At 43.6% G+C, this 26,305-nt stretch overlaps 1 protein-coding gene across 10 annotated transcripts in view; it reads left to right on the top strand.

The window, feature by feature from the left end:
* The window catches only part of LOC135546911 (diacylglycerol kinase zeta-like), a 117,954-nt gene that overhangs the window by 69,855 nt on the left and 21,794 nt on the right, over nucleotides 1-26,305 (top strand). For all 10 annotated transcript variants that reach the window (XM_064975512.1, XM_064975494.1, XM_064975500.1 and 7 more), the window contains 18 exons: nucleotides 2,607-2,675; nucleotides 2,808-2,879; nucleotides 3,741-3,857; nucleotides 5,396-5,467; nucleotides 6,268-6,363; nucleotides 6,625-6,707; nucleotides 6,954-7,014; nucleotides 7,211-7,324; nucleotides 8,029-8,169; nucleotides 8,768-8,846; nucleotides 9,035-9,090; nucleotides 9,278-9,340; nucleotides 10,803-10,876; nucleotides 10,981-11,092; nucleotides 11,239-11,438; nucleotides 16,122-16,222; nucleotides 20,329-20,408; nucleotides 24,054-24,123. In XM_064975512.1, coding sequence (XP_064831584.1) covers nucleotides 2,607-2,675; nucleotides 2,808-2,879; nucleotides 3,741-3,857; nucleotides 5,396-5,467; nucleotides 6,268-6,363; nucleotides 6,625-6,707; nucleotides 6,954-7,014; nucleotides 7,211-7,324; nucleotides 8,029-8,169; nucleotides 8,768-8,846; nucleotides 9,035-9,090; nucleotides 9,278-9,340; nucleotides 10,803-10,876; nucleotides 10,981-11,092; nucleotides 11,239-11,438; nucleotides 16,122-16,222; nucleotides 20,329-20,408; nucleotides 24,054-24,123 — 1,660 coding nt within the window. The remainder of the gene's footprint in view (nucleotides 1-2,606; nucleotides 2,676-2,807; nucleotides 2,880-3,740; nucleotides 3,858-5,395; nucleotides 5,468-6,267; nucleotides 6,364-6,624; nucleotides 6,708-6,953; nucleotides 7,015-7,210; nucleotides 7,325-8,028; nucleotides 8,170-8,767; nucleotides 8,847-9,034; nucleotides 9,091-9,277; nucleotides 9,341-10,802; nucleotides 10,877-10,980; nucleotides 11,093-11,238; nucleotides 11,439-16,121; nucleotides 16,223-20,328; nucleotides 20,409-24,053; nucleotides 24,124-26,305) is intronic.

Below are 26,305 nucleotides of genomic sequence, written 5' to 3'. Positions count from 1 at the left end.
CCCCAGATCACCCCAATCCAAAGCCACAGTTATGGGGGCAGTAGGAGAGTAATGCCTGACTAGTTTAATGAGTATAAAGACTGGGTAACCCCTAAGGCCTATGGTCCTCCAGAGCTATCTTTGGGTGTCCTGGTTAAAATCCCCTCATCAAACATTTGCTTTTAGACATTTTTGTCATTTTAGCAGATGCTCTTATCCAGAGCGACTTACAATTCGTGCATTCACCTTAAGATAGCTATATTTTTTCCCATCTTTATTTAACCGGGTAGGCCAGTTGAGAACAAGTTCTCATTTACAACTGCGACCTGGCCAAGATAAAGCAAAGCAGAGCCAATAGAAAAATCTATATACAGTGTGTGCAAATGGAGTAAGGAGGCAAGGCAATAAATAGGCCATAGTAGCGAAGTAAGAGACAATGACATATCACAATCGTATCAAGTACATTTTCCCTCAACAAAGTATTTATCTGCCGTCAGTGCTGGTGGGACAATACGTTTTTTTTTTGTGTGTGTGTTTTTTGGGGGGAGGAGGGGGTGCCAGAGGCGCCGTGAGAGTTATTTAAGATACTCTTCAAAGGGGTATGGTTTCAGACATTTTCTAAAGATGGGCAGGGACTACGCTGTTCTGACTTTAGGGGGAAGTTTGTTCCACCATTGGAATGCCAAGACAGAAGAGCTTTGACTGGCCTAAGCTGCCCTCCCATAGTGGTGGGAGGGCCAAGAGACCATAGGTGGCAGAACAGAGTGCTCGGGTTGGGATGTCGGCTTTAAACATAGTCTGAAGATAAAGAGGTGCAGTTCCCCTTGCTGCTCCGTAGGCAGGCACCAGGGTCTTAAAGTTGCGAGCTTCGACTGGAAGCCATTAGAGTGTGAGGAGGAGCAGGATGACGTGAGGACTTAGAAAGGTTGGACACCAAGCGGGCTGCAGCATTCTGGATAATTTGCAGGGGTTGGATGGCAAAGCGGGGAGAGTTGCAGTAGTCTAGACGGGAGATGACAAGTGCCTCGATTAGGGCCGTTACAGATGTTGTAGAGCATAAACCTGCAGGAGCGAGTCACTGCTTTGATGTTTGCAGAGAACAACAAGGTGTTGTCCAGGGTCACGCTAAGGTTCTCTGCACTCTGGGAAGGGGACACCATGGAGTTCTCAACCGTGATGGAGAGGTCTTGAAATGGACAGGCCTTCCCCGGGAAGAAGAGACGTTTTTGTCGAGGTTGAGCTTGAGGTGGTGGGCTGACATCCAAGCTGAGATGTCTGACAGGCACGCAGAGATACTTCTCACCACCTTGGTGTCAGCATGTAGGAAGGAGAAGAGAAGTTGAGTGTCATCCACATAGCAATGATAGGAGAGACCATGTGAGGATATGATGGAGCCGAGTGACTTTGTGTGAAGAGAAAAGAAGAGTGGGCCTAGAACGGAGCCCTGGGGGACACCAGTAGTGAGATCACGTGGTGCAAACACTGATCCTCTTCACGCCACTTGGTAGCAGTGACCTGCCAGGTAGTATGCAATCCAGGAGTATGCAGCGCCTGAGACGCCCAACCCTGAGAGGATGGAGATGAGGATCTGATGGTTCACAGTGTTGAAAGCAATGGTTAGATCTAGGAGGATGAGAACAGAGGAGAGAGAGTCAGCTTTGGCAGAGCGGAGAGCGTCTGTGACACAGAGGAAAGCAGTCTCAGTTGAGTGAGCCGCCTTGAAGCCTGACTGCTTAGGGTCAAGAAAATCGTTCTGAGAGAGATACCAAGAGAGTTGGTCAGAGACAGCACGCTCAGGTGTTTTGGAAAGAAAAAAAAGATTCGATACCGGTCTGTAGTTTCTGACATCAGGGGTCGAATGTTGGTTTCTTGAGGAGGGGAGCGACTCTGGCCATCTTGAAGTCAGAGGGGACTCAGCCAGTGGTCAGGGATGAGTTAATGAGGAAAGTGAGAAATGAGAGAATGTCTCCAAAAATGGTCTGGAGGAAGGGGATGTTGTCAGGCGTCCGGACTTCACTTGTCGCAGGATTTCATCTGTATAGAACGGGGAGAAAGAGATCAAGGCATATGGTAGTTCTGTGTGTGGGACCAGTGGACTCAGTAGCCTGAGTGAAAGGGGAACAGATGTTGTCAACCTTCTTTTTTCAAAGTGGTTGGCAAAGTCATCCGCAGAGAGAGAGAGAGGAGGGGGGTGGAGGATTAAGGAAGGAAGAGAAAGTGGAGAAGAGTTTCCCAGGGATGGAGGTGGAAGCTTGAAATTTAGAGTTATAGAAAGCGGTTTTATCAGTGGATACAAAGGAAGAAAAGATAGAGAGGAGGGAGTGGAAGGATGATGGGTCCTCCAGAAGTTTAGTTTTCTTACATTTCCACTCAGCTGCCCGAAGCCCTGTTCTGTTAGCATACTACACTTAGTAATTATTACCACAGAACTGGGTTTATTATGGGGTCTTATACACAATAATGTTCACTGTGTCTGTCCAAATTATAAACCAATAAACTCAACACAAACTTTCCTTAATCTCACTCACCATTGTCTAGATGAACAAAAAATAGGGAAACCACACTATTTTAAAATCGGGCAATTGTGAGTGAGTTGATTCATGTGTTTATGAACTTCGGTTTTCCAGCCCACCGTAGTGCGGCACCATTGGGTGCACCGGAGGCGCCAGGATGGGAAGTGTCGGCAGTGCGGGAAGGTGAGCATGGTTATAATATTAATTCTTTCATTTCCTCCCCATATTGCCCTATATTTCAGGATGAATGATCTGATGAAACATGTTCTTCTTGAGGGTACATTACATCTTAGATCTGATTTAATTTCTCTACAGGGTTTCCAGCAGAAGTTTGCCTTTCATAGCAAAGAGATTGTGGCCATCAGCTGTTCGTGGTGTAAACAGGCAGTAAGTTGGAAGGTTGGTTGTACTGTACAGATGTAGGGCATTGTCGCAGCATTGTCGCAGCAACTTAATCCTGCAGCAGCGTCACCTTGTCTGAGAGAGATTTGCATGTTTATCCAAACTTCACACCAGGATAAGCCTACACGAAACACAGTCTTATATTAAGTGTTTCTAAAATCCAATATGGGGAACAAATGAATGGTGGAAAAACGATTGGGACCATTTCCCTGTTTGACCGCTAGGATTTATGCCTATTATGACATCTCCACTGCTCTATTTGATAATTATATATGATCGATTTTATATGATTGGAAATTGGTTTATTGTAAATTCAGCCTATGACTGAGAAACCAATCAAATCTACTACTATTACTAATATTAGCTAGTCAAAATTAGGCTGCATGAAAAGTGCAATACTGTTAATACAGTTGTGTGCTATTTCCTGTTTTCAGGGAATTTATGTAAATCATGAACTTCATCTGCATTTGGAATTACTCAGCAACAAAAGAGTGATACAATTATGTTCTCAGAGAGAGTCTGATGCCTGCCTCTGTATGGTCTTAGAGTGCTGCTGTGCCTCATAAACTATTGATGATAATGGTGTGTGTGTACATATGCTTGTGTGAGAATGAAGACACTTCCAGTGGATGTGGATGCACGTGATCACTGATGTGTTGTGTGAGTGTGTACAGTAGCTGGCTTCACCCTCTGTAATGGTGTACGTATGTTCTGTGTTTACGGGAGACAGTCGGGTGAGGGCCTGTGTTGAGTGGTTTTAAGTGAATGTCGGTGTGTGATGTGTTGTCGGTGTGTATTGCGCTCACACCGCTGCCGTCCTTTCCTCCGTCCCCCTCCCGACTGTAGTATCACAACAAGGTGTCCTGCTTCATGCTGCAGCAGATCGAGGAGCCCTGCTCCCTGGGTGCCCATGCCTCTGTGATCGTACCCTCTACCTGGATCCTCCGGGTCCGCAGACCTCAGGTAGAAATGTTTTTATTAAAATAAAAAAAACAGATGTATATTGTCACATATACCAGATAGGTGCGGTGAAACAAGGTCAGCCATGGTAGTACGGTGGTGCCCCCTGAGCAAATTAAGGTTACGTGCCTTTGCTTGAAGGCACAGAGATTTTCCGGCCTTGTCTGCTCGGGTATTTGAAACAGCAACCTTTTGGTTACTGGCCCAACGCTCTAACCGCTACGCTACCTGCAGACCCCACAGTCACATAATACACAGTCACATATACACTTCCAAGAATTCAAATATTCACTGCCGCCATGTGAGTTTACAATGTGCACTGGCATGCTTTCCCCAAATACTTTGTGGTGCCATTGCACTGAGAAGCCAACAGAGGGTAGCAGTCATCCGTTAGTTGGAGCTGTAAGCCATGCGTTTGTATTTTTTTATTTTTTATGGATCCCAATTACCTACTGCCAAGGCAGCAGCTACTCTTCCTGGGGTCCAGCAAAATTAAGTCAGTTTATACAATTTTTTTAAACATTACAATATATTAACAGATTTCACAACACACTGTGTGCCCTCAGGCCACTACTCCACCGTTACCATATATCTACAGTACTAAATCCATGTGTACATGTGTGTATAGTGCGTATGTTATTGTGTGTGTGTGTCTGTGCCTATGATTGTGTTGCTTCACAGTCCCCGCTGTTCCATAAGGTGTATTTAATTTGTTTTTTAAAATCTAATTTTACTGCTTGCATCAGTTACTTGATGTGGAATAGAGTTCCATGTAGTCATGGCTCTATGTAGTACTGTGCGCCTCCCATAGTCTGTTCTGGACTTGGGGACTGTGAAGAGACCTCTTGTGGCATGTCTTGTGGGGTATGCATGGGTGTCCGAGCTGTGTGCCAGTAGTTCAAACAGCCAGCTCGTTGCATTACACATGTCAATACCTGTCATAAATACAAGTAGTGATGAATCAATAAATACAAGTAGTCAATCTCTCCTCAACTTTGGGCCAGGAGAGACTAATACATGAATATTATTAATATTAGCTCTCTGTGTACATCCAAGGCCCATCCGTGCTGCCCTGTTTTGAATCAATTGCAATTTAAGTCCTTTTTTGTGGCACCTGACACACCTGACTGAAAAGTAGTCCAGGTGCGACCAAACTAGGGCCTGTAGGATCTGCCTTGTTGATGGTGTTGTTAAGAAGGTAGAGCAGCGCTTTATTATGGACAGACTTCTCCCCATCTTAGTTACTGTTGTATCAATATGTTTTGACCATGACAGTTTACAATCCAGGGTTTCCTCCAAGCAGTTTAGTCATCTCAATTTGCTCAATTTCCACATGATTTATTACACGATTTAGTTGAGGTTTAAGGGTTTAGTGAATGATTTGTCCCATATATAATGCTTTTAGTTTTAGAAATATTTATGGCTAACTTATTCAACAGTTATGATACATTACATGGTATTATTTATAGTTGATTAATTGCTGTTCCTTATATAAATGGAATACCGATGTGACATTTAATCCTCCTGTGTTATTCTTTCAGACCTCACTAAAGTCGAGTAAAAAGAAAAAACGGACCTCGTTTAAGCGCAAGTCCAGCAAAAAGGGAGTAGAGGTGAGTTTGAATTGTTACCTCATCCGTCGCAAAGGGCCTTTCCTACCGTTTGTATTGTGAGGAGACGTACATAACTAAAACATCCTTTGTTGATTAGCCTGAGGGGCTTCGTTCCTCTTATACTGCAACTGTTGTGAACTGTTGAATTGGTTTTTACATTGAAATAAAATGAAACGCATACTTATGAAATGGTAACTGAAAGGACAATGTCAAGCTGATGACAAGGTATTATCGATGTAGACAGTCTTGGCCTTTATCAAATCACTGCTGACACAACCCAGCCAGGGACACACGATGTGTTGGTCAATACGTACTTCCAGGCAACATCCAGTGTCCAATACCTTGGCTTTACTGCATTTACATGACAAGTGCATGTACAGAAATAATTCTCTCTCTTGTCTGGCCTTGCGTTGGTTAGCCAGCCCTCCAAAGACAAGGCGCTCTAAAGCGCCTCAGGCGGAGCCAGTCCCAGGTACCATCCCACCCCAACTCCCCAGATCACCCCAAAGCCGCAGTTCTTGAGGCCGTATTGATCAATTCAACTGTTAGACAACTACATACTCTTTGGCTTACTGTGTCTCATAGAGAGTAGGAAGTATCCACGCCACATCAGCTCTATGCCATTTTCATTTTAGTGAGTTAATTTGGCATAATGTTATACGAGTCTGACACGATAGTTTCCAGCAAAACACCAGTACAAGCAGTAAGAGCTTAGTGTTCTTCCCTTAGGAAACCAACACTGTACATCGGTCTCTCATCTTTCACCTGTCTAAATGCATCCCTTTATTTCCTTTGTGCAGGAGGCGCGCTGGAAGCCCTTCATAATTAGACCCATTCCCTCTCAGCTCATGAAGCCGCTGTTGGTGTTTGTCAACCCGAAGAGTGGGGGAAATCAGGTGAGAGCCGTGCTGTCTGTGCTGGAGCTGTCAGTGCAGGCCCAGTGGACCGAGGCCAACACCAGTCACAGGTATAATCCTGACTGGTCTATAAGCCGTCTGTGAGATGAAACCCTGTCTGCATCTTAAAGAGTCTTCCAGCAGTCCACTCAGGGCAACTCACACCTCACTCAATCATATTACTAGTCAGTTCATCAAATGCTTGTTTACTGTGACGACAGTGCGGACTTGGTAGTAATTGTGCTCCTGCTCATTTTTCAGGGAGCCAAGATTATCCAGTCGTTCATGTGGTACCTGAACCCCCGCCAAGTATTCGACCTGAGTCTGGGAGGACCCAAGGATGGGTACGTTTCCCGAACTTTGTCTTCTTCTTTTTTTCTGACTCTGGACTTTTAAACATCAATATCGTAATCATACGTGTAAGTCTTGGAGCTCTTCTGTTACTCTGTGTTCCCTGACGCAGAGCTTCTTCTCATTACATCGAATGTATCTGAGCTATTATTCCGACCTTCGTTAACAGGCTTGATACTGTGGACTGACTGGGCCAGAAAACTAGAAGTTGATTTTGTCTCTTGCTCTGTCTCTTCAAGGTTAGAAATGTACCGTAAGGTGCATAACCTGAGGATACTGGCATGCGGAGGTGATGGCACGGTGAGTAGGAACAGGCTTGTTGTACAACAGCAATGCCCAAGGTCTTTTTTTAAGCAATATACAGAAGTTCCTGAACTCCTTTAGCAGCAAACTTGACTGTTGTGACCATTAAAATAACAGCGGACAGTGTCTGGTGTTTTCCCTTAAAGGCATTTGACCCCATCTTAGTGATTTAAGCCCTGAACTATGTGTGTAGGTGGGCTGGATCCTGTCTGCTCTGGACCAGCTCCAGTTGAACCCCCAGCCTGCAGTAGCCATCCTGCCTCTGGGGACAGGCAACGACCTGGCCAGGACCCTCAACTGGGGTGGTGTGAGTATCTCAATCATATCTGGACAACATACACATGGAGTTTACAAAACGTTAGGATCACTTTCTTTAATCTTGAGTTGCACCTGCCGTTTTGCCCTCGGAACAGCCTCAATTCGCCTGGGCGTGGACTCTACAAGGTGTCGAAAGCGTTCCACAGGGATGCTGGCCCATGTTGACTCCAATGCTTCCCACAGTTGTGTCAAGTTGGCTGGATGTCCTTTGGGTGGTGGACCATTCTTGATACACACAGGAAACTGTTGAGTGTAAAAGAAGCAGTTCTTGACTCAAAGCGGTCTACGTGTGCACTCTGAATGGCACACACTCACAATCCATGCCTCAATTGTCTCGAGGCTTAAAATTCCTTCTTTAACCTGTCTCCTAAACTTCATCTACACTGATTGAAGTGACATCAATAAGGGATCATAGCTTTCACCTGGTCAGTCTATGTCATGGAAAGAGCCGGTGTTCCTAATGTTTTGTAGACGGTGTACACCCTCAAAGACAGGTTTTTCCATAGTCGTTGGGCAATGCAGATGCACAGTTAACTCTCTAGAGGACACCAGAATCATGGCAATAACCACTTATTATTGCTTGAAAAAATGTCTTAAAGAATTTATATATCTCAGGAGGAACTAGATACTTTCTACAATGAACTGTGTTTAATGCTCTTGGTGTTTTTTCTTCTCTATTCCTCCCCTCTCCAGGGTTACACAGATGAGCCGGTGTCTAAGATCCTGTCTCATGTAGAGGATGGAAACATCGTCCAGCTCGACCGGTGGAATCTAGTAGTGGAGCCCAACCAGGATGCTGGTGCAGAGGAGAGGGATGAGCAGCAGACCGATAAGGTGAACAAACCCCCTCTCACCTCTCGTCCCAGATCCTGCACTATAGTCATGGACTGTCAACAAATGATGGTGTGGTGTGTGTGTGTGTGCTGATGGGTGATGCAGGGAATGAGGATTGATCCAATTTTAACTTAGTGCCAGCACTTTACCTATCAGATGGTGTGTTTGTAATAGCATCGTAAATCAGGTCTTGACTGTGATGAGCTTTCATTGAGCCCCAGAGAATTAACCTCTCTACAAAGTCACAATATAATTAGTTTTTTGTAAACAGGGTCATGGCTGGTCACACACCAAAATACCTCAGTGACCTTTACATTATTTGAGGGTTAGTTACTTCTAAAAGTTGAGATCTATTATCAATTAGAAGCACAATGTTGCTCTGCGACCTCAAACATCATGCATTATTGTTTTGTTTTTTTGTTTTTTTTATGGCGGTGAGGGTAGTCCGGGACACTAAAGACCGTAGGACTGAGGATGGAGTTGGGCTCAGCGGCACACTCCGGTTTAGTGTTGAAATTTTACCTTGTGATTTCTGATGTTTTGGTGATATTTCATCTGGGATTAACACTTTTTTTTGTACGGGTTTTCTTTTCCACAGCTCCCCCTCGACGTCTTCAACAACTACTTCAGCCTCGGCTTCGACGCACACGTGACACTAGAATTCCACGAGTCTCGAGGTTGTATTTCTGACGGATCTCTTAACGTTGACCACCCATGTAATGTCATTGTTGGGGATACATCTGTGCTATCCATAGACGTCTCACGTCGATAGTAACAAATGATGCTGTGTGTATCTACTTTATGCCAAGTCATTGTGTCACATTACTCACACTTCATCATGCTTTCTATAACCAACGCTCCTCAGAGGCCAACCCGGAGAAATTCAACAGCCGCTTTCGGAACAAGATGTTCTATGCAGGGGTGGGTATAGTTGTGTTTTCTAAACAAGAGAAAATAACTAATACATTCATATTTTCTCACCATTTATCATAACTTTTATCATTAGTAGTGATAGTAATTGTTTGTATTTGTGGCCATAGCTTTAGTTGTGTCAATATTTTCTGTTGATAATCTACAAGTTTGATTCTCTGGTGTTCCTTCTAACCAGACGGCCTTCTCAGACTTCCTCATGGGCAGCTCCAAAGACCTAGCCAAACACATCAAGGTCGTGGTGAGTTCAACTGACTTTTACGTGGACCTTGGCTGCAGCTCAGATTGTGTGACGTCATTCCACAAAGGGTTCAAGTTAAAAATCTAAATATTTCGGACTAACTATTTTTTACTATGAAGTGGGGAAATTCCTGTTAACTTCTTAGTGATCCCTTCACGCGTCAATCCCGTTAACGATTTGACAACACCCAGTGAAATAGCAGCAAGCCAAATTCAAAAACAGAAATACTCACAATAATAATTCATAAATCATACAAGTGTTATGCATCGGTTTAAAGATGAACTTATTGTTAATCCAGCCGCAGTGTCAGATTTCAAAAAGGCTTTACCGCGAAATCAAACCATGCGATTATCTGAGGACAGCGCCCAGCATACCAACACATGAAAATCACATTTCAAACCCGCCAGGCGCGACACAAAAGTAAGAAATATAATTCATGCCTTACCTTTGAAGATCTTCCTCTGTTGGCACTCTAATATGTCCATTAAACATCACAAATGGTCCTTTTGTTCGATAAATTCTGTCGTTATATCCCCAAAATGTCCATTTATTTGGCGGGTTTGATTCAGAAAATACACCGGTTCCAACAAGCGCAACATGACTACAAAGTATCTAATAAGTTCCCGGGAAACTTGATCCAAACATTTCAAAAAACTTTCCTAATACAACTTTAGGTATTTTTAAACGTAAATAATCGATAACATTTAAGACGGAATAAACTGTGTTCAATACCGGACATAAACAAAGTTGAGCGAGCTTTCAGGTCGCGTGCCCCAAACACAACAGTACACTTGACTCGACTCCCAGGAAGGAAATGGCTACTTCTTCATTTTTCAAAGGAAAACCAACCAATTTCTAAAGACTGTTGACATCCAGTGGAAGCGATAGGAACTGCAAGCAAGTGCCTTAGAAATCTAGATCCACATAGAAAACCCATTGAAAACACTGTCACCTCAAAAGAAAAAATCCTGGATGGTTTGTCCTCGGGATTTCGCCTGCCAAATACGTTTTGTTGTACTCACAGACATAATTTAACAGTTTTAGAAACTTTAGAGTGTTTTCGATCCAAATCTACCAATTATATGCATATCCTAGCTTCTGGGCCTGAGTAGCAGGCAGTTTACTTTGGGTACACTTTTCATCCGGACGTGAAAATAGTGCCCCCTCGCCTTCAGAATGAATTTCCCCACTTCATAGTAAAAAATAGTTTGTCCGAAATAGAAATTGACCCTAGTTTCAGAGCCTGGGCTCCATTCTGAGCTTTGTGATCCTTACAACCGACCCTGTACATCTTATTAGACTGACAAATGTGTTCTTCTTCACTGTCAGTCAGTCAGAATGTGGCACTTTCAAAGGGTACATTTTATTGGCCATGTGAGACCTCTTCCTGGAATGATCTGAGTGTGTTTGTGTACAGTAATGGATACGCCTGTCTGTTTATCTGTCTGTCTCCTCTCATTAGTGCGATGGCACCGACCTCACCTCAAAAGTTCAGGATCTGAAGCTGCAGTGTTTGGTGTTCCTCAACATTCCCAGGTTAGCAGCCTCAATGGGGAAACGGGTTATATATGACACTGTTGTAAAGTAGGCTGCAGGCTAAGTTAGGCACATAACCATACGTGTGTGTGTGTGTGTACTAGATACTGTGCTGGTACCATGCCATGGGGAAACCCAAGCGAGCACCATGACTTTGAGCCACAACGGCACGACGACGGCTGCATTGAAGTTATCGGCTTCACCATGACCTCTCTGGTATTCACCTATCAACTTGAATTTGTCTGTGTGTTAGAACATAAGAGTTACTAGATGAATGACATGGATGAGTCACTTTCTTTACATTTGTCCTAGTCATAGCCTTGATCTGATGGATGATCGTCTCGTCCTCCCTGGTGCTGTAGGCAGCACTGCAGGTTGGAGGTCATGGTGAGCGGCTGAACCAGTGCAGAGAGGTGACCCTCACCACCTACAAGTCCATCCCCATGCAGGTAGATGGGGAGCCGTGCAAGCTAGCCCCTTCCACCATCCGGATCTCCCTGAGAAACCAAGCCAACATGGTGCAGAAGGCCAAGAGGAAGACCTCTATACCGCAGCTCAACGAGTGAGTAATACAGTCCAGCATGGGAACGCCATTTTAGAATTGAGTTTATAAAAAGAGACCAGAAAAGGGGTCCAGTCAGAATCCGAACATCAATCCACTATGGAGACTTTCTAATGTGTAACTGTTTAGTCTATGCACTGTCGGCAGGTTGCCTCTTTTTGTCATGCAGTGCTTGTGTTGAGTTGGAAGTTATTGGAATGCATTCCACAAGTCATGACTAATGTCCTCGACCGAGCCGAAGGGCGTTATTCAATTTCTTAATGTGTGATTTAAAGTGGCACGCAGGAGTGGGAGACTGACAGGCCAGACAAGGTGGGATTCATTTGCAGGGGGTGGCCGAAGCGCTGACAAAGACTTGTGCGTGTAAAATAATCCAAGCCGACGAGGGGGAAAACAAACAAGAAAGATGTACAACAACATTCATCAAAGCCGTCGTGGCTTTGCAGCCATCTTCCTCTTCTCTCCATCGGTAGTCTCCGTCATATCAGTCTCAGTCTGTCTACAGGCTGAAAATCGAAGATGTATTGTCAGAATGAACCGGCCTATTTATTTTCACGGTAATTGCATTACCTTTTTCAATCCTGTTGTGTTTTTTTTTTTGCTAATTTCATACTTCTCTGACTCTCGCGACAATGTATTGACTTGCTGGCGGAGGGGTATAATGAGTCCTCCATCTGGAGGATTGATATGTCTGGGGACACACACACACACACACTAATTCAATGGTTGTGTTTTAGCTGAGATGAAGGTCATCCAAACCTTATTCATGATACCATTCTTCCTTTTTGGTTAGGAATGGCCTAACCTTCTGTGCTGCTAAAACACCAGGCATTTGGACAGAAAGTAAGAATGCTAAGATGCAAATGAGCCTGGAATTCAAGCAAACGATCCAGCTGTATTCACTTCTACGCTGATTACATTGTTTGAGATCATAGCCCAACATTAGATCAAGCTGTTCTCCCAACTTTTTTCCAACAACACTCCAGTAAGAAACCTATACAACTTGTGTTGTTGTCAGGTGTCTATTGTCCTTGAACAGAATGGTAAGCATTTGTCACAGCATTGTTTTTGGATCTCCCACACACTGCGAACAGGTCACATTCATCACAGATCACAACTGTTTTCATGAATATGTAATCATCCTAGAAGCCATCACGGTGACAAACGGAAGGGGGGAAAGCTGTTCTGAACACCTCTGGCTTCTCTCAAGCTGCTGTGCATGTGAGCCCAGGTTGTCAGAGTGTTGTGGTTGGAGGTTGATCCCCTGTCATCAGCTTGTTTTAATGCTCTTCCCAGGTGGCAGTCTTTCATTAAACTTACACCTTCATTTATATCCTTTTTTTTAATACCTTAATTTATATATATATTTTTCTCTCTCTCTCAACCGAGATGTTTCCAACTAGTTTACGAAGTTAGAAATGAATAAGGAAAGTAACTGATTCTATACAGTATAATGGTGTACTGATCTCTAGCATAGGTTATGAATAATCGTGGTTATGTGTCAATTTGATATGATTTGGTTGTTTAAACCTCAAAGTTCCTACAAATATGTACACTGAACACAAATATAAACACAACATGTAAAGTGTTGATCCCAGAAATGTTCCATATGCACAAAAAGCTTATTTTTCAAAAATGTTGTGTCCACATTGGTTTATATTCCTGTTAGTGGGCATTTCTCCTTAGCCAAGATAATCCATCCACCTGACAGGTGTGGCATTAAACAGCATGATTATTACACAGGTGCATCTTGTGCTGGGGACAATAAAATGACACTCTAAAATGTGCAGTTTTGTCACACCCCAATGCCACAGATGTCTCAAGTTTTGAGGGAACATGCAATTGGCATGCTGATGGTAGGAATGTCCACCAGAGCTGTTGCCAGATAATCTAATGTTTATTTCTCTACCACAAGCTTACTCTAACGTGATTTTAGAGAACTTGGCACTCGGTCCAATCTGCCTCACAACCGCAGACCACGTGTAACCATGCCAGCCCAGGACCTCCACATCCAGCTTCTTCATCTGCGGGATCGTCTAAGACCAGCCACCCGAACTGCTGATGAAAGTGTGGGTTTCCACAACCAAATAACTTCCGCACAAACTTTCAGAAAACGTCTCAGGGAAGCTCATCTGCATGCTCGTCGTCCTCACCAGGGTCTTGACCTGACTGCAGTTCGGCGTTTTAACCGACTTCAGTGGGCAAATGCTCACCTTCAATGGCCACTGGCATACTGGAGAAGTGTGCAATTCACGGATGAATCCCGGGTTTCAACTGTACCTGGCAGATGGTAGATAGCGTAGTGTGTATGGCGTCGTGTGGGCGAGCGGTTTGCTGATGTCAACATCGTGAAGAGAGTGCTCCATGGTGGCAGTGGGGTTATGGTATGGGAAGGCGTAAGCTACGGACAACAAACACAATTGTTTTTTATAGATGGCAATTTGAATGCACAGAGACACCGTTACGAGATCCTGACGCCCATTGTCATGCCATTCATCCACCTCCATCACCTCATGTTTCAGCCTGATAATGCACTGTCCCATGTCGCACGGATCTGTACACAATTCTTGGAAGTTGAAAATGTCCCAGTTCTTCCATGGCCTGCATTGTCAATAGAAATGTTTCCCATTGATCATGCTCTGGATTGACGTGTACGGCAGCGTGATCCAGTTCCCGCCAATATCCAGCAACTTCGCAGAGCCATTGAAGAGGAGTCGGACAACATTCCACAGGCCACAATCAACAGCCTGATCAATTACAGTGGGGCAAAAAAGTATTTAGTCAGCCACCAATTGTGCAAGTTCTCCCACTTAAAAAGACGAGAGAGGCCTGTAATTTTCATAATAGGTACACTTCAACTATGACAGACGAAATGAGAAAGAAAATCCAGAAAATCACATTGTAGGATTTTTAATGCATTTATTTGCAAATTATGGTGGAAAATAAGTATTTGGTCACCTACAAACAAGCAAGATTTCTGGCTCTCACAGACCTGTAACTTCTTATTTAAGAGGCTCCTCTGTCCTCCACTCATTACCTGTATTAATGGCACCTGTTTGAACTTGTTATCAGTATAAAAGACACCTGTCCACAACCTCAAACAGTCACACTCCAAACTCCACTATGGCCAAGACCAAAGAGCTGTCAAAGGACACCAGAAACAAAATTGTAGACCTGCACCAGGCTGGGAAGACTGAATCTGCAATAGGTAAGCAGCTTGGTTTGAAGAAATCAACTGTGGGAGCAATTATTAGGAAATGGAAGACATACAAGACCACTGATAATCTCCCTCGATCTGGGGCTCCACGCAAGATCTCACCCCGTGGGGTCAGAATGATCACAAGAACGGTGAGCAAAAATCCCAGAACCACATGGGGGGACCTAGTGAATGACCTGTAGAGAGCTGGGACCAAAGTAACAAAGCCTACCATCAGTATCACACTACGCCGCCAGGGACTCAAATCCTGCAGTACCAGACGTGTCCCCCTGCTTAAGCCAGTACATGTCCAGGCCCGTCTGAAGTTTGCTAGAGAGCATTTGGATGATCCAGAAGAAGATTGGGAGAATGTCATATGGTCAGATGAAACCAAAATATAACTTTTTGGTAAAAACTCAACTCGTCGTGTTTGAAGGACAAAGAATGCTGAGTTGCATCCAAATAACACCATACCTACTGTGAAGCAAGGGGATGGAAACATCATGCTTTGGGGCTGTTTGTCTGCAAAGGGATCAGGACGACTGATCCGTGTAAAGGAAAGAATGAATGGGGCCATGTATCGTGAGATTTTGAGTGAAAACCTCCTTCCATCAGAAAGGGTATTGAAGATGAAACGTGGCTGGGTCTTTCAGCTTGACAATGATCCCAAACACACCGCCCGGGCAACGAAGGAGTGGCTTCGTAAGAAGAATTTCAAGGTCCTGGAGTGGCCTAGCCAGTCTCCAGATCTCAACCCCATAGAAGATCTTTGGAGGGAGTTGAAAGTCCGTGTTGCCCAGCAACAGCCCCAAAACATCACTGCTCTAGAGGAGATCTGCATGGAGGAAAGGGCCAAAATACCAGCAACAGTGTGTGAAAACCTTGTGAAGACTTACAGAAAACGTTTGCCCTCTGTCATTGCCAACAAAGGGTATATAACAAAGTATTGAGATAACAAAAGTTTATTGACCAAATACTTATTTTCCACCATAATTTGCAAATAAATTCATAAAAAATCCTACAATGTGATTTTCTGGAGAGAGAAAAATGCTCATTTTGTCTGTCATAGTTGAAGTATACCTATGATAAAAATTACAGGCCTCTCTCATCCTTTTAAGTGGGAGAACTTGCACAATTGGTGGCTGACTAAATACTTTTTTGCCCCACTGTATATGGGAAGGAGATGTGTCGCACTGCATGAGGCAAGTGGGGGTCACACCAGATAGTGACTGGTTTTCTGACCCACGCCCCAAAACTTTTTTATAAAGGTATCTGTGAACAACAGCATATCTGTATTCCCAGTCACGTGGAATCCATAGATTCGGGCCTGATGAATTTATTTCAATTGTCTGATTTCCTTAAATGAACTGTAACTCCATAAAATCTTTGAAATCGTTGCATGTTGCATTTATATTTTAGTTTGGTGTAATTCCAATTGTTGAGAGATGGTACCTAACTAGTTATGCTTCTTCTGTTGTCTTCCACAGCCAGCAGCCCTTCCCGGAGAGATTAAGGATCCGGGTGAACCGTATTAGCATGCACGACTATGAGGCCCTGCATTACGACAAGGAGAAACTTAAAGAAGCCTGTGAGTATTCCATCTCTGTCTAATGCAATGTAACTCCATCATCCTTCAGGTGCCGCCCAGCCTGTTCAAGGAGGAATTGTGGCAGGCTCTTCAGCACTGCTTCGTTCAGGGATGTTACTGAGAGCCAGAGGTGTTTTCAGTGACGTAGAACTCTGTCGTCTACACATTTTTTTTTTTTTTTTTTTTTTACTGCTGTGCAGTTGAATTTCAAAATGTCAGGCTTGTTTTATAGAGTTAAATCCTGGCCATATGCACTGTAACTAGAGCCAGTTGACAAGAGCTATTACCTGAAGATATACTACACGTATCCTTGTGCTATTTTACGGGCAGGTTTTCCGACCCGAAGTAAGAGCGTAAATGGGAAATGATTCCCTTTCTATGCACTTTTCTCTCTAATGCGTATTCTGACTGTGAATTTAAGCATGGGAATAGAATGCTATTCACCTGCTATTTGTTTGGGGCGTACAGTAGATTGCTTGGGGCGCACAGTAGATTGCTTGGGGCGTACAGTAGATTGCTTGGGGCGTACAGTAGATTGCTTGGGGCGTACAGTAGAGTGTTTGGGGCGTACAGTAGAGTGTTTGGGGCGTACAGTAGAGTGTTTGGGGCGTACAGTAGAGTGTTTGTGGCGTACAGTCGATAGAAAACCTGAAGGTGTGGCAGAGGTGTGTATATTCTGACCTTGACTTAATTCCCTAATAATTCCACCAACTACGCAGGAGGAAACCATGAATAAGTTTCGACTGGTTCCAAGTGGAAAAAGCATTTACTTCATTTTTTCCAATAGAAATAACACCATTCTCCATGCACTGTATTTTACAACTTGACATGGACTAGGTAAACGACTAATCCATTTGGGTAAGGGAATTGTAAATATAAATGATACTTGTTTTAGAACTATTTTACCTTGTAATTGCTGGAGACAAATGTGAAACCCGTCATATGGCAGCCAACTGAGGCATATCAACTTTCCCACAGTAAAGTTTCTGAAATGCTGTGGCATGATGCAGAATTGAAATTGTGCTGCCTTTTAACTTGCAGGGATGGGCACGCTCTAAGGTCTTAATTATTTCCTATTTCTGTCATGTTAAATATTCGCCACTTATCCGTATCGACCGTCAGTAGGCCTAATAACCACACATATTCAACTGCCAATTAGATCCCATCAGTTGGTATAGCCTACATTATCATTCCATTTAATGACATCGTTTTGTTTTGCTTCCTCTGTAAAGCTGAGGATCATTAGTAACAGTTGATAATATAGACTATTCTCCCTATTATAATTCTATGTACACTAATCTCCCAACATTGCTGTGGGTTGAAGAACTGAATGAGGCAATTTTGAGAATTAATCAAACTAACGTTTTCTTTATTTTATGCGTAAAGGCTCTCCAAACCTGTTTTTCTTATTTTTTAGGATTCATAAATGCTTTCCTTAATCTATATCATCTACTAGATCGGGTTATTTTGAAATCCATCCAATCCAATTGGTGCTGAAACAGAGATGAAGATGCATATATTTATATTCTCATATATTTATATTGTCTGTTGACAAAATGCGAACTGAAAGCTACACCGTATTTAAAGGGATGGCTTAAAATAGATATACTGAAAACCCCTATTGAATGAAAACTCCTCGAGAAAATCTGTTGGCCAGCAAGTGGGAGGGTATTCAGCTAAATGTATTCAGTGCCCGCAAGGGAACCATGCCTGCAAAGCCAAGTTACGCACCTGCATAAGGTACATCTGAGTACCAACAGAAGTGCATAGGAAAGGCGTGCACTCTGTCACTGTCAAACGTAGGTTAGCACAAATATATTTAATGTGGAAGGAGACACCAGGCCCTTGATCACCCCTTAAAGGATGCCGCCATCAACAAGCCCCGCTAATTACAAAGGAAAAGGAAGTCCCTTTTGATTTATATGGTACTTAGCAGAAAACCCCACAGAGATGGAACTCTTTCATTTTCTCTCTTCCTGGCTCCTCCTGGGCAGCGAGGAGGGGAGGTGGGCATTGGCTCCAGGTTTTGCTATCCGTCCACCCTGAAACCCTCCTCCCATCCTCATCAGGCCATTCGATTGCTATGAGTTTATCAGTGTGGGCCTCCCTGCATGTGACTTTGGCTAGATATCAAGAGTGTGACTGGGAGGCGATAATGAGGTAGCTACCCATTACTGTCTCTAATGGATGCCCTGGGGCCCCAGAGGGGCTCTGTCAGTGGTTCTGTGTTCTACAGCCTCCTGCAGCACCTGTGTGCTAGGACGACACTGTAATCACCTCCATAACACAGCTACAGCTACCCCCCCCCCCCCACACACACACACACACACACTCTTAATTGTTCTCACATTCGCATCCTCACGCACAAACCTAACTGTTCCAGACAGTGTCCCAGACAACAATTGCAACAGTTATTGGCCCCAAGTTATGTAACTATTGATATGCAAGTGATGCTGTTTGGGGCTGTTTTGGTCTCCGATGGTACAAAACCCAGCTACTGTGGACCAACTCCTAAGAAGTATGTGAAATAAGAAAGTATGATAAATGTATTAGGTTCTTCCTGAACTTTTACAATTATATAACCTGGCATTACTATCCCGGTGACCGCTGTGGAATTTGTGTAGCGAAACAGAATGTAAGCTCGCAAAGATTTCTGGATTGTCGTACGAGGCTTAACAATTATAATACCTGACATAAAACCTCCCCGTAGGCTCTCGGCATAATTGGTGGAGGTCCAACTGTTTTCTAACAGTACCTACCATTTGCTTCACGGAACGCTGAAAGTAGTTTTATTCTTTGTTTTCCACCACTAGATGTCAGAACGTGCAACTAACATAAAATGATATACGTTTTTAAACCTGAAAGCACACTCTAACTGATTCTATAAATAAACTCAATGTCCATATTAAACTGTCATACAGTGGTCCAGTAACATACTTTGGACCTAATGCACCCTCATGCTTGCTGACGTACAAGAGAATTCCACTGCTGTTTTTGATAGGCCACTCATAAATGTAAATGGGAGCGAACACATGAAAGTGAACAATCGTTCTGTGATTTGCACATTGTTTATCTTCTTTCTAGATAGCACACTCAGACCTCCCTCTGGCTAGCGCTGAATCAAGTTAGGTTTCACATGGATCCTGAGGTACAAGTGATGTTAGCTGTCATGGCTGAGGTGAATGCTCTATTCGCTTGTCTCTGATCCAAAAATATAGCATGCGGCTGGTAGCAGTTACGCAGTTGTCTCAGTTGCCTGACACCTATAAAGAGTTTAGACAACTCCGCTATTGCAGAGTGAGGACAGCAAAAGAGAAGGGGGGGGGGGGGGGGTAGGGGGGGGTAGAAAGAAGCGGAATTGAATTAGAGACAGACTGTTCCAAGGTTGCTAGGCAACAGCACATTCCTCAGTGGAGAAATCTGCCTGCTTTTCTCTCTCTCTCTCTCTCTGTCTCTCTCACTCGCTCTGCCTGTGAAACTTGCTGCTCAGAGACACTTTTTCAATTCACAAATCTCAGCCTGATAGTCCACGAGTCATTCACTTCTGTTCTGTTCTTATTAAAAAGAAGGCCCTGTGGATGGCCCGGACATTCATGATCACATAATGTGGTTTTGATGCACTCACACTATGTTTCAGTATCTGCTCTCTCACTTGCTGCCCAGTTGTACTTTAGGCCTAATTGCCTGTCTCTAGTTTAGCACAAATCAATGGGCATGGGAACTAATGGCAAACATGTCGCCAGACAGTTTGCAGACATCACATTTAGAGAATTCTTCCTCTTATTGTTTTGCATTGCTATTAGGTTTATACACTTCACCTACTTTGACAGCCGTTTCAAAGGGGTTTGAGTGCATTGGACTTTGCGTGGCGCTCTATGAAACACAAGGCATCCAGGAAGCCCAAGTCTCTAAATATATCCTTGATCTATTGCCCACAAAAGGAACTTCCCCCAAAACATTTCTGGTTTCGAGTTGATAAATGGACACAATCAGATAGTCTGTCTTGTGTCTATGAGCTACCTGTAGAACGTTTTTTCATGCCTCGATCACTAGGCGCCTGCAGCAGCGTTTAACAGCATGTTGTCTCTCATCATCTCTCCCTACAGCTATCCCGCTGGGCCTCATCGTTGTCCCGGGAGACAGTGACCTGGAAACATGTCGCTCCCACATTGAGAGGCTCCAAGAGGTGAGAGATGAAGGAAGTAGGTGGGGACAGCGAGAAGGGGACAAGGGAGAGCGTGTTGGGTTGATGAGGAAGATGGAACACTGGGTAAAGGAGAGGGTAAGCTAATGAATGACAGAAAAGACTGAGAGGGGAGAAGAGGAGAGCGGGTGGGTTGATGAGATGGAACTCTGGGTAAAAGAGGGACAGAAGGGATGGAGGACATGAGAGGCAGACAGCATTTAAGGACAAAGTAGCTGTTCAGGTAACTAATACCAGGGGAGAACTCCGAAATGTTTGTGATGGAGGACAATTCAGGCTGAGAGTAGAAGAAGACGACAGAGGGGGTAGGACTGACCTAAGGCCATAAGAAGGGGGAAAGGGGGAAATCATTCTGATGAAGTTGTGAGAGTGCAAGAGCTGAACGAAGAGAGGAGGTTAGAAGAGGGAGGAACTTGCTGATGTCAAGAGCAATTACTTTTAGGCTGGTATATGATGGCTCATCTCGACAGACAAGCCCAAACCTGTCTTTAGTGTAGGAAAGGATTGCATGTGTGGTTATTTGTGAAATAGGGGAGACATCCTTGCCCATCTAGCCCCCTCGCTGTCCCGTTTCGGTTCAAAACCCATTGAAATAAATAGTGCGTGAAATTTGTTGCCGATTAGCGGCACGGCCGCTTTGCGATCGTTTGGTTATTATATTCCTCCTTTTTTTTAAACCACAATCCCTCAACGGCTGTCCCTCATTTGGGATTCCCAAACAGTATGTTGTTTTGTTGCTGTTTTCATCAGCTCATGTCATAAGTAAAGGCTTAAATTATATTTAGGTTTTGTCTGCTACTAATGGAGACACGATGACTAAAATACTGTTGCAAAATGGCAATTAGTTCTGTTATATGTGTAATCATCCACTTTCATTATATGTTACTCTCAAAAACATATAATCACCCAATAATAATACTGTATTATTGGTAAGTAGGACTCGTAGCACACAACAAGACGGCATAAATTGAGGGGGGGGGGGGAATGTTTCTCCCACTACATTCAACCCATTTTCTGCAATCCAAAACCAGTCATTATAGTAACTTCAAGACGAGATGCTTATTTTCCTATCCCCGTGTGGTGATTTACTTTGGGTAGGGGCATTAGACAGAAAGGAGAGTCTCCATTTCTGGGATTACAGTGTTTTTGGGGCTATTCCGCAGGACTTTGTCTCCATTCATCCCTCCTTCAAACGACTGGTGCTCCAGGTTGGTAAAACGAGACAGGACATGGAGCCTGTGGCATGGAAAGGAACAAGTCTGAAAAGGAAACATTCCCCTAATCAAAAACGACCTTTAGATCACCAATTACATTTTACATTGACATTTTTGGTCATTTTAGCAGATTTTCTTATCCGGAGCAACTTTCACAGACGGAGCAAACACAGACGGAGCAAACACAGACGGAGCAAACACAGACGGAGCAAACACAGACGGAGCAAACACAGACGGAGCAAACACAGACGGAGCAAACACAGACGGAGCAAACACAGACGGAGCAAACACAGACGGAGCAAACACAGACGGAGCAAACACAGACGGAGCAAACACAGACGGAGCAAACCCAGACGGAGCAAACACAGACGGAGCAAACACAGACGGAGCAAACACAGACGGAGCAAACAATAACCATAAAATATAATTGAATTCAAAAACAAGGATGAGGCCTTTTAATCACAACCGTGTTCTTGTTACGAGAACACACTTGTCAAACCTGTCCCGCCCTGTGCATAACCGCCAAGCCCATACAGTACAAAGGCATAGCTGCAGCCACAATTCTCTTAGTTGCTTTAGGTGTTTACTTGGAATTGTGTGTTTGATCAACTCTTCCATGTCTTATTTTTGTCTCCCAAGAAAATTATCGAGAGCACAAATATACTGCTCACATCCAGTAGTTCCTTGTGGGCTTCAAAACAAAATAAACTATGCAATCGGTCAAAGGGTGTGTCGCGTCCATGTTCAAATATCGTGCCCTAGCCCTTTTACAAAGTGATTTCACCACACCGCTCTTAAGTTGCATGCCCAGAGAGCGAGAGGCGCGGGTAGATGCTGAGACTGTCCGTCTCCAGTGGTAACCACACACTCCTCCCAGCTACCCTGGCCCTCCTTCAGATCTCCATTCACAGCTCAGCCAAACCGGCTGCATAATGGCAATGGCTGAATAATAGAGGCAGTACTCAGGGGACCCTTTTTTCTGTCTCTCTCTTGTCTTTCTGTAGTGGCCCTGTTTCCCCAATGCAAACCAACCCAAATTTGTCTCTCTGGGAAGAGTTTTTCTCCTTGTTCCTCTGTGCCCCTAAGCATGGTTTCGATTGTGTTCTTGCGTGTTGTGTTTGTTTGTGATTGTGTGTGTTTACTCTCTCTCCCTTTCTGTGTGCATGAAAGAGAGACATTGTAATCAGGAATATATGTTTGCTTCTGATTTTTGTATGCAGCAAAGCATTCGATGTTTAAGAAAGTGCTATTAAAGGTTGCTTTGGCTATGTTACTGCAGTTAGTAATACTTTTGCTGAATATAAGAGAGCATTACGACCAAGACAAGTTAGTGGACTCGTTGATACTGTCTCGTTTTGGTGGTTGCATTTTTTGGGTTCCCTTGTTTGAGACCCAGAAAAGTCTGCCGTTTCTTAGATTTGGCTACCTTGCGTACACGTTTTTCTTTGGTTTGTTTGTGTGTGTGTGTGTGTGTGGGTGTGTGTTTTTTTTTCTTCTTGTAGGTGGTATCCAGTATTTGTGCTCTATGCTAAGCATGGTCTTTCAGCATAGTTCCTCAGTGCATGTGTCGTAACATTCTGTACACTGCTATCCTCCTGGTCCCTTTGGAAGTTAGATGGACTGGTCAAGTTTACCTTTAAATGGGAAATCAGTAGTAGGTTTTTCCTGACCACAGTTAGACTGATCAGGAAAAACTCTCTGCCCTAGTTTTAGCCTATAACTCTAACTAGGGCCTGGAGTTTTCCTGGCCAAGGCAGGTGGTCAGGAGAAACTCATGGCCCTAGAAATGACTCCTGTTGGTGTCGTCACATTCCAACAGGTCTCTTTCCAATAGGTCTCTTTCTGAACATTGAATAGACAAATGTCCTTTTTTGTGGCTTGCCTCAGCCCATTTTCCTCTAAACATTGACTTACCTTCAAGATCAAGTTCTGAAGAGGATTATGTCAATGTATCTCATTGCCTAAGGTCACTGGACAATGGTACCTTTGGAAAAGCTTGGATTAAGTAGAGTTCAGCCAATGCACAGAACAGTCTCCAAAGGAATTGTAGGTCTTTGGACCAAGGATTCTCTGACTGAGGCACACATGGGGGGTGAAACACCTGCCTTCCTAAACTGAAACTCTATATGAAAGAGTAGGGGAGGGGTTAATATGCTGGGCCCATTCAGTGAACTCACTGCCCAGAAAAGTACTTTTCATTTCAATAAGCCTATGTCTGAACACAAGACTCAGGGCCTTTACATCTTGCCCTACATCCAGCAGGAAAAGGTTTTTTATTATTTGAGTCTTCTGTTTGTCAATGGACCAGTAAGTTGGACAAAACGAGAGTCAAGGCCTTCCAGTCTCATTTATGTTTAGTGTAAAGAGCAGGCTGTTGTGGAACTAATCTCATTGGTCCCGTTTTCTTTCTCAGGAGGATGAGGGAGCTAAGTCAAAGACCCTTTCCTCGCAGAAGCTTTCGCCAAAGTGGTGCTTCTTGGACTGTAAGTACCACTTCTTATAAAGAGCACTGTTATTTATTCCGTACACTTTCCATAGTGTAGTGTTCCTCTTGGTGCCACCTCTTTTAGTCCCCTGTCTATCTTCGATGTTTAAACGAGAGCGCTTCACATCATCTGATCACTGCAAGTGGGAGCATCTGTCTCTTACGAGTCACTGTTTCCTTGGTTTCGTTCGCCACAGAATTTCATGTTTCGTCGAGGTCGACTTAATTCGATGGAGCAGTGCCATTTTATGACCTTTCCGATTTCCGATTAGTGCATCTGTGCAGTTCTCAGGCAGGATAAAGGATTCACATTTGCATTACAAATATACCCAGCATAAATTTGAGTTCTTAATGTTCAAAACAGAGGTTTTGAGGATCATTTCAGCGTTTGTTTTAGATGATTGTTTTAGAAGAATTGAAGATAGGTGGAGCGATCCTACAGGACATGATTTAACACCGCTGTGCTGTATGTCTGTGTGAAACAGGCTCTGCCAATTCAATTAAACCAAACTCCATCTTAACATTCATTTAGATCAACAGCTCTGGTGCAAAGATACAGAAATCAATTCACTGATTTGCTTTGAATGCTTCTGTTCTCTGTTGCATAGCAGAAAAGGAATCTTCTGGGCAGACTTCATGTTTGTCTGTGAGATATTCTTAAGCATACAGTTTTTAATAATATTTCTGTAAATAATCTGTAGTACTCATTCCACTGTAGTTATTCCCACTGACAGTCCACAGTTCCCATGAGATTTTTTTTTTTACTTCTTCAATATTATGAATGACATGTTATGTGCGTTGCTAGGAATAGCTATGCATAACACCGGTTTACATACAGTGGCTTGCGAAAGTATTCGGCCCCCTTGAACTTTGCAACCTTTTGCCACATTTCAGGCTTCAAACATAAAGATATAAAACTGTATTTTTTTGTGAAGAATCAACAACAAGTGGGACACAATCATGAAGTGGAACGACATTTATTGGATATTTCAAACTTTTTTAACAAATCAAAAACTGAAGAATTGGGCGTGCAAAATTATTCAGCCCCCTTAAGTTAATACTTTGTAGCGCCACCTTTTGCTGCGATTACAGCTGTAAGTCGCTTGGGGTATGTCTCTATCAGTTTTGCACATCGAGAGACTGACATTTTTTCCCATTCCTCCTTGCAAAACAGCTCGAGCTCAGTGAGGTTGGATGGAGAGCATTTGTGAACAGCAGTTTTCAGTTCTTTCCACAGATTCTCAATTGGATTCAGGTCTGGACTTTGACTTGGCCATTCTAACACCTGGATATGTTTATTTTTGAACCATTCCATTGTAGATTTTGCTTTATGTTTTGGATCATTGTCTTGTTGGAAGACAAATCTCCGTCCCAGTCTCAGGTCTTTTGCAGACTCCATCAGGTTTTCTTCCAGAATGGTCCTGTATTTGGCTCCATCCATCTTCCCATCAATTTTAACCGTCTTCCCTGTCCCTGCTGAAGAAAAGCAGGCCCAAACCATGATGCTGCCACCACCATGTTTGACAGTGGGTATGGTGTGTTCAGGGTGATGAGCTGTGTTGCTTTTACTCCAAACATAACATTTTGCATTGTTGCCAAAAAGTTCAATTTTGGTTTCATCTGACCAGAGCACCTTCTTCCACATGTTTGGTGTGTCTCCCAGGTGGCTTGTGGTAAACTTTAAACAACACTTTTTATGGATATCTTTAAGAAATGGCTTTCTTCTTGCCACTCTTCCATAAAGGCCAGATTTGTGCAATATACAACTGATTGTTGTCCTATGGACAGAGTCTCCCACCTCAGCTGTAGATCTCTGCAGTTCATCCAGAGTGATCATGGGCCTCTTGGCTGCATCTCTGATCAGTCTTCTCCTTGTATGTGCAGAAAGTTTAGAGGGACGGCCAGGTCTTGGTAGATCTGATACTCCTTCCATTTCAATATTATCGCTTGCACAGTGCTCCTTGGGATGTTTAAAGCTTGGGAAATCTTTTTGTATCCAAATTCGGCTTTAAACTTCTTCACAACAGTATCTCGGACCTGCCTGGTGTGTTCCTTGTTCTTCATGATGCTCTCTGCGCTTTTAACGGACCTCTGAGACTATCACAGTGCAGGTGCATTTATACGGAGACTTGATTACACACAGGTGGATTGTATTTATCATCATTAGTCATTTAGGTCAA

The sequence above is a fragment of the Oncorhynchus masou genome, chromosome 1 (genome assembly GCF_036934945.1).
Source record: "Oncorhynchus masou masou isolate Uvic2021 chromosome 1, UVic_Omas_1.1, whole genome shotgun sequence".
Taxonomy (NCBI): domain Eukaryota; kingdom Metazoa; phylum Chordata; class Actinopteri; order Salmoniformes; family Salmonidae; genus Oncorhynchus; species Oncorhynchus masou.
This window is presented reverse-complemented; position numbering and strand designations above follow the sequence as displayed.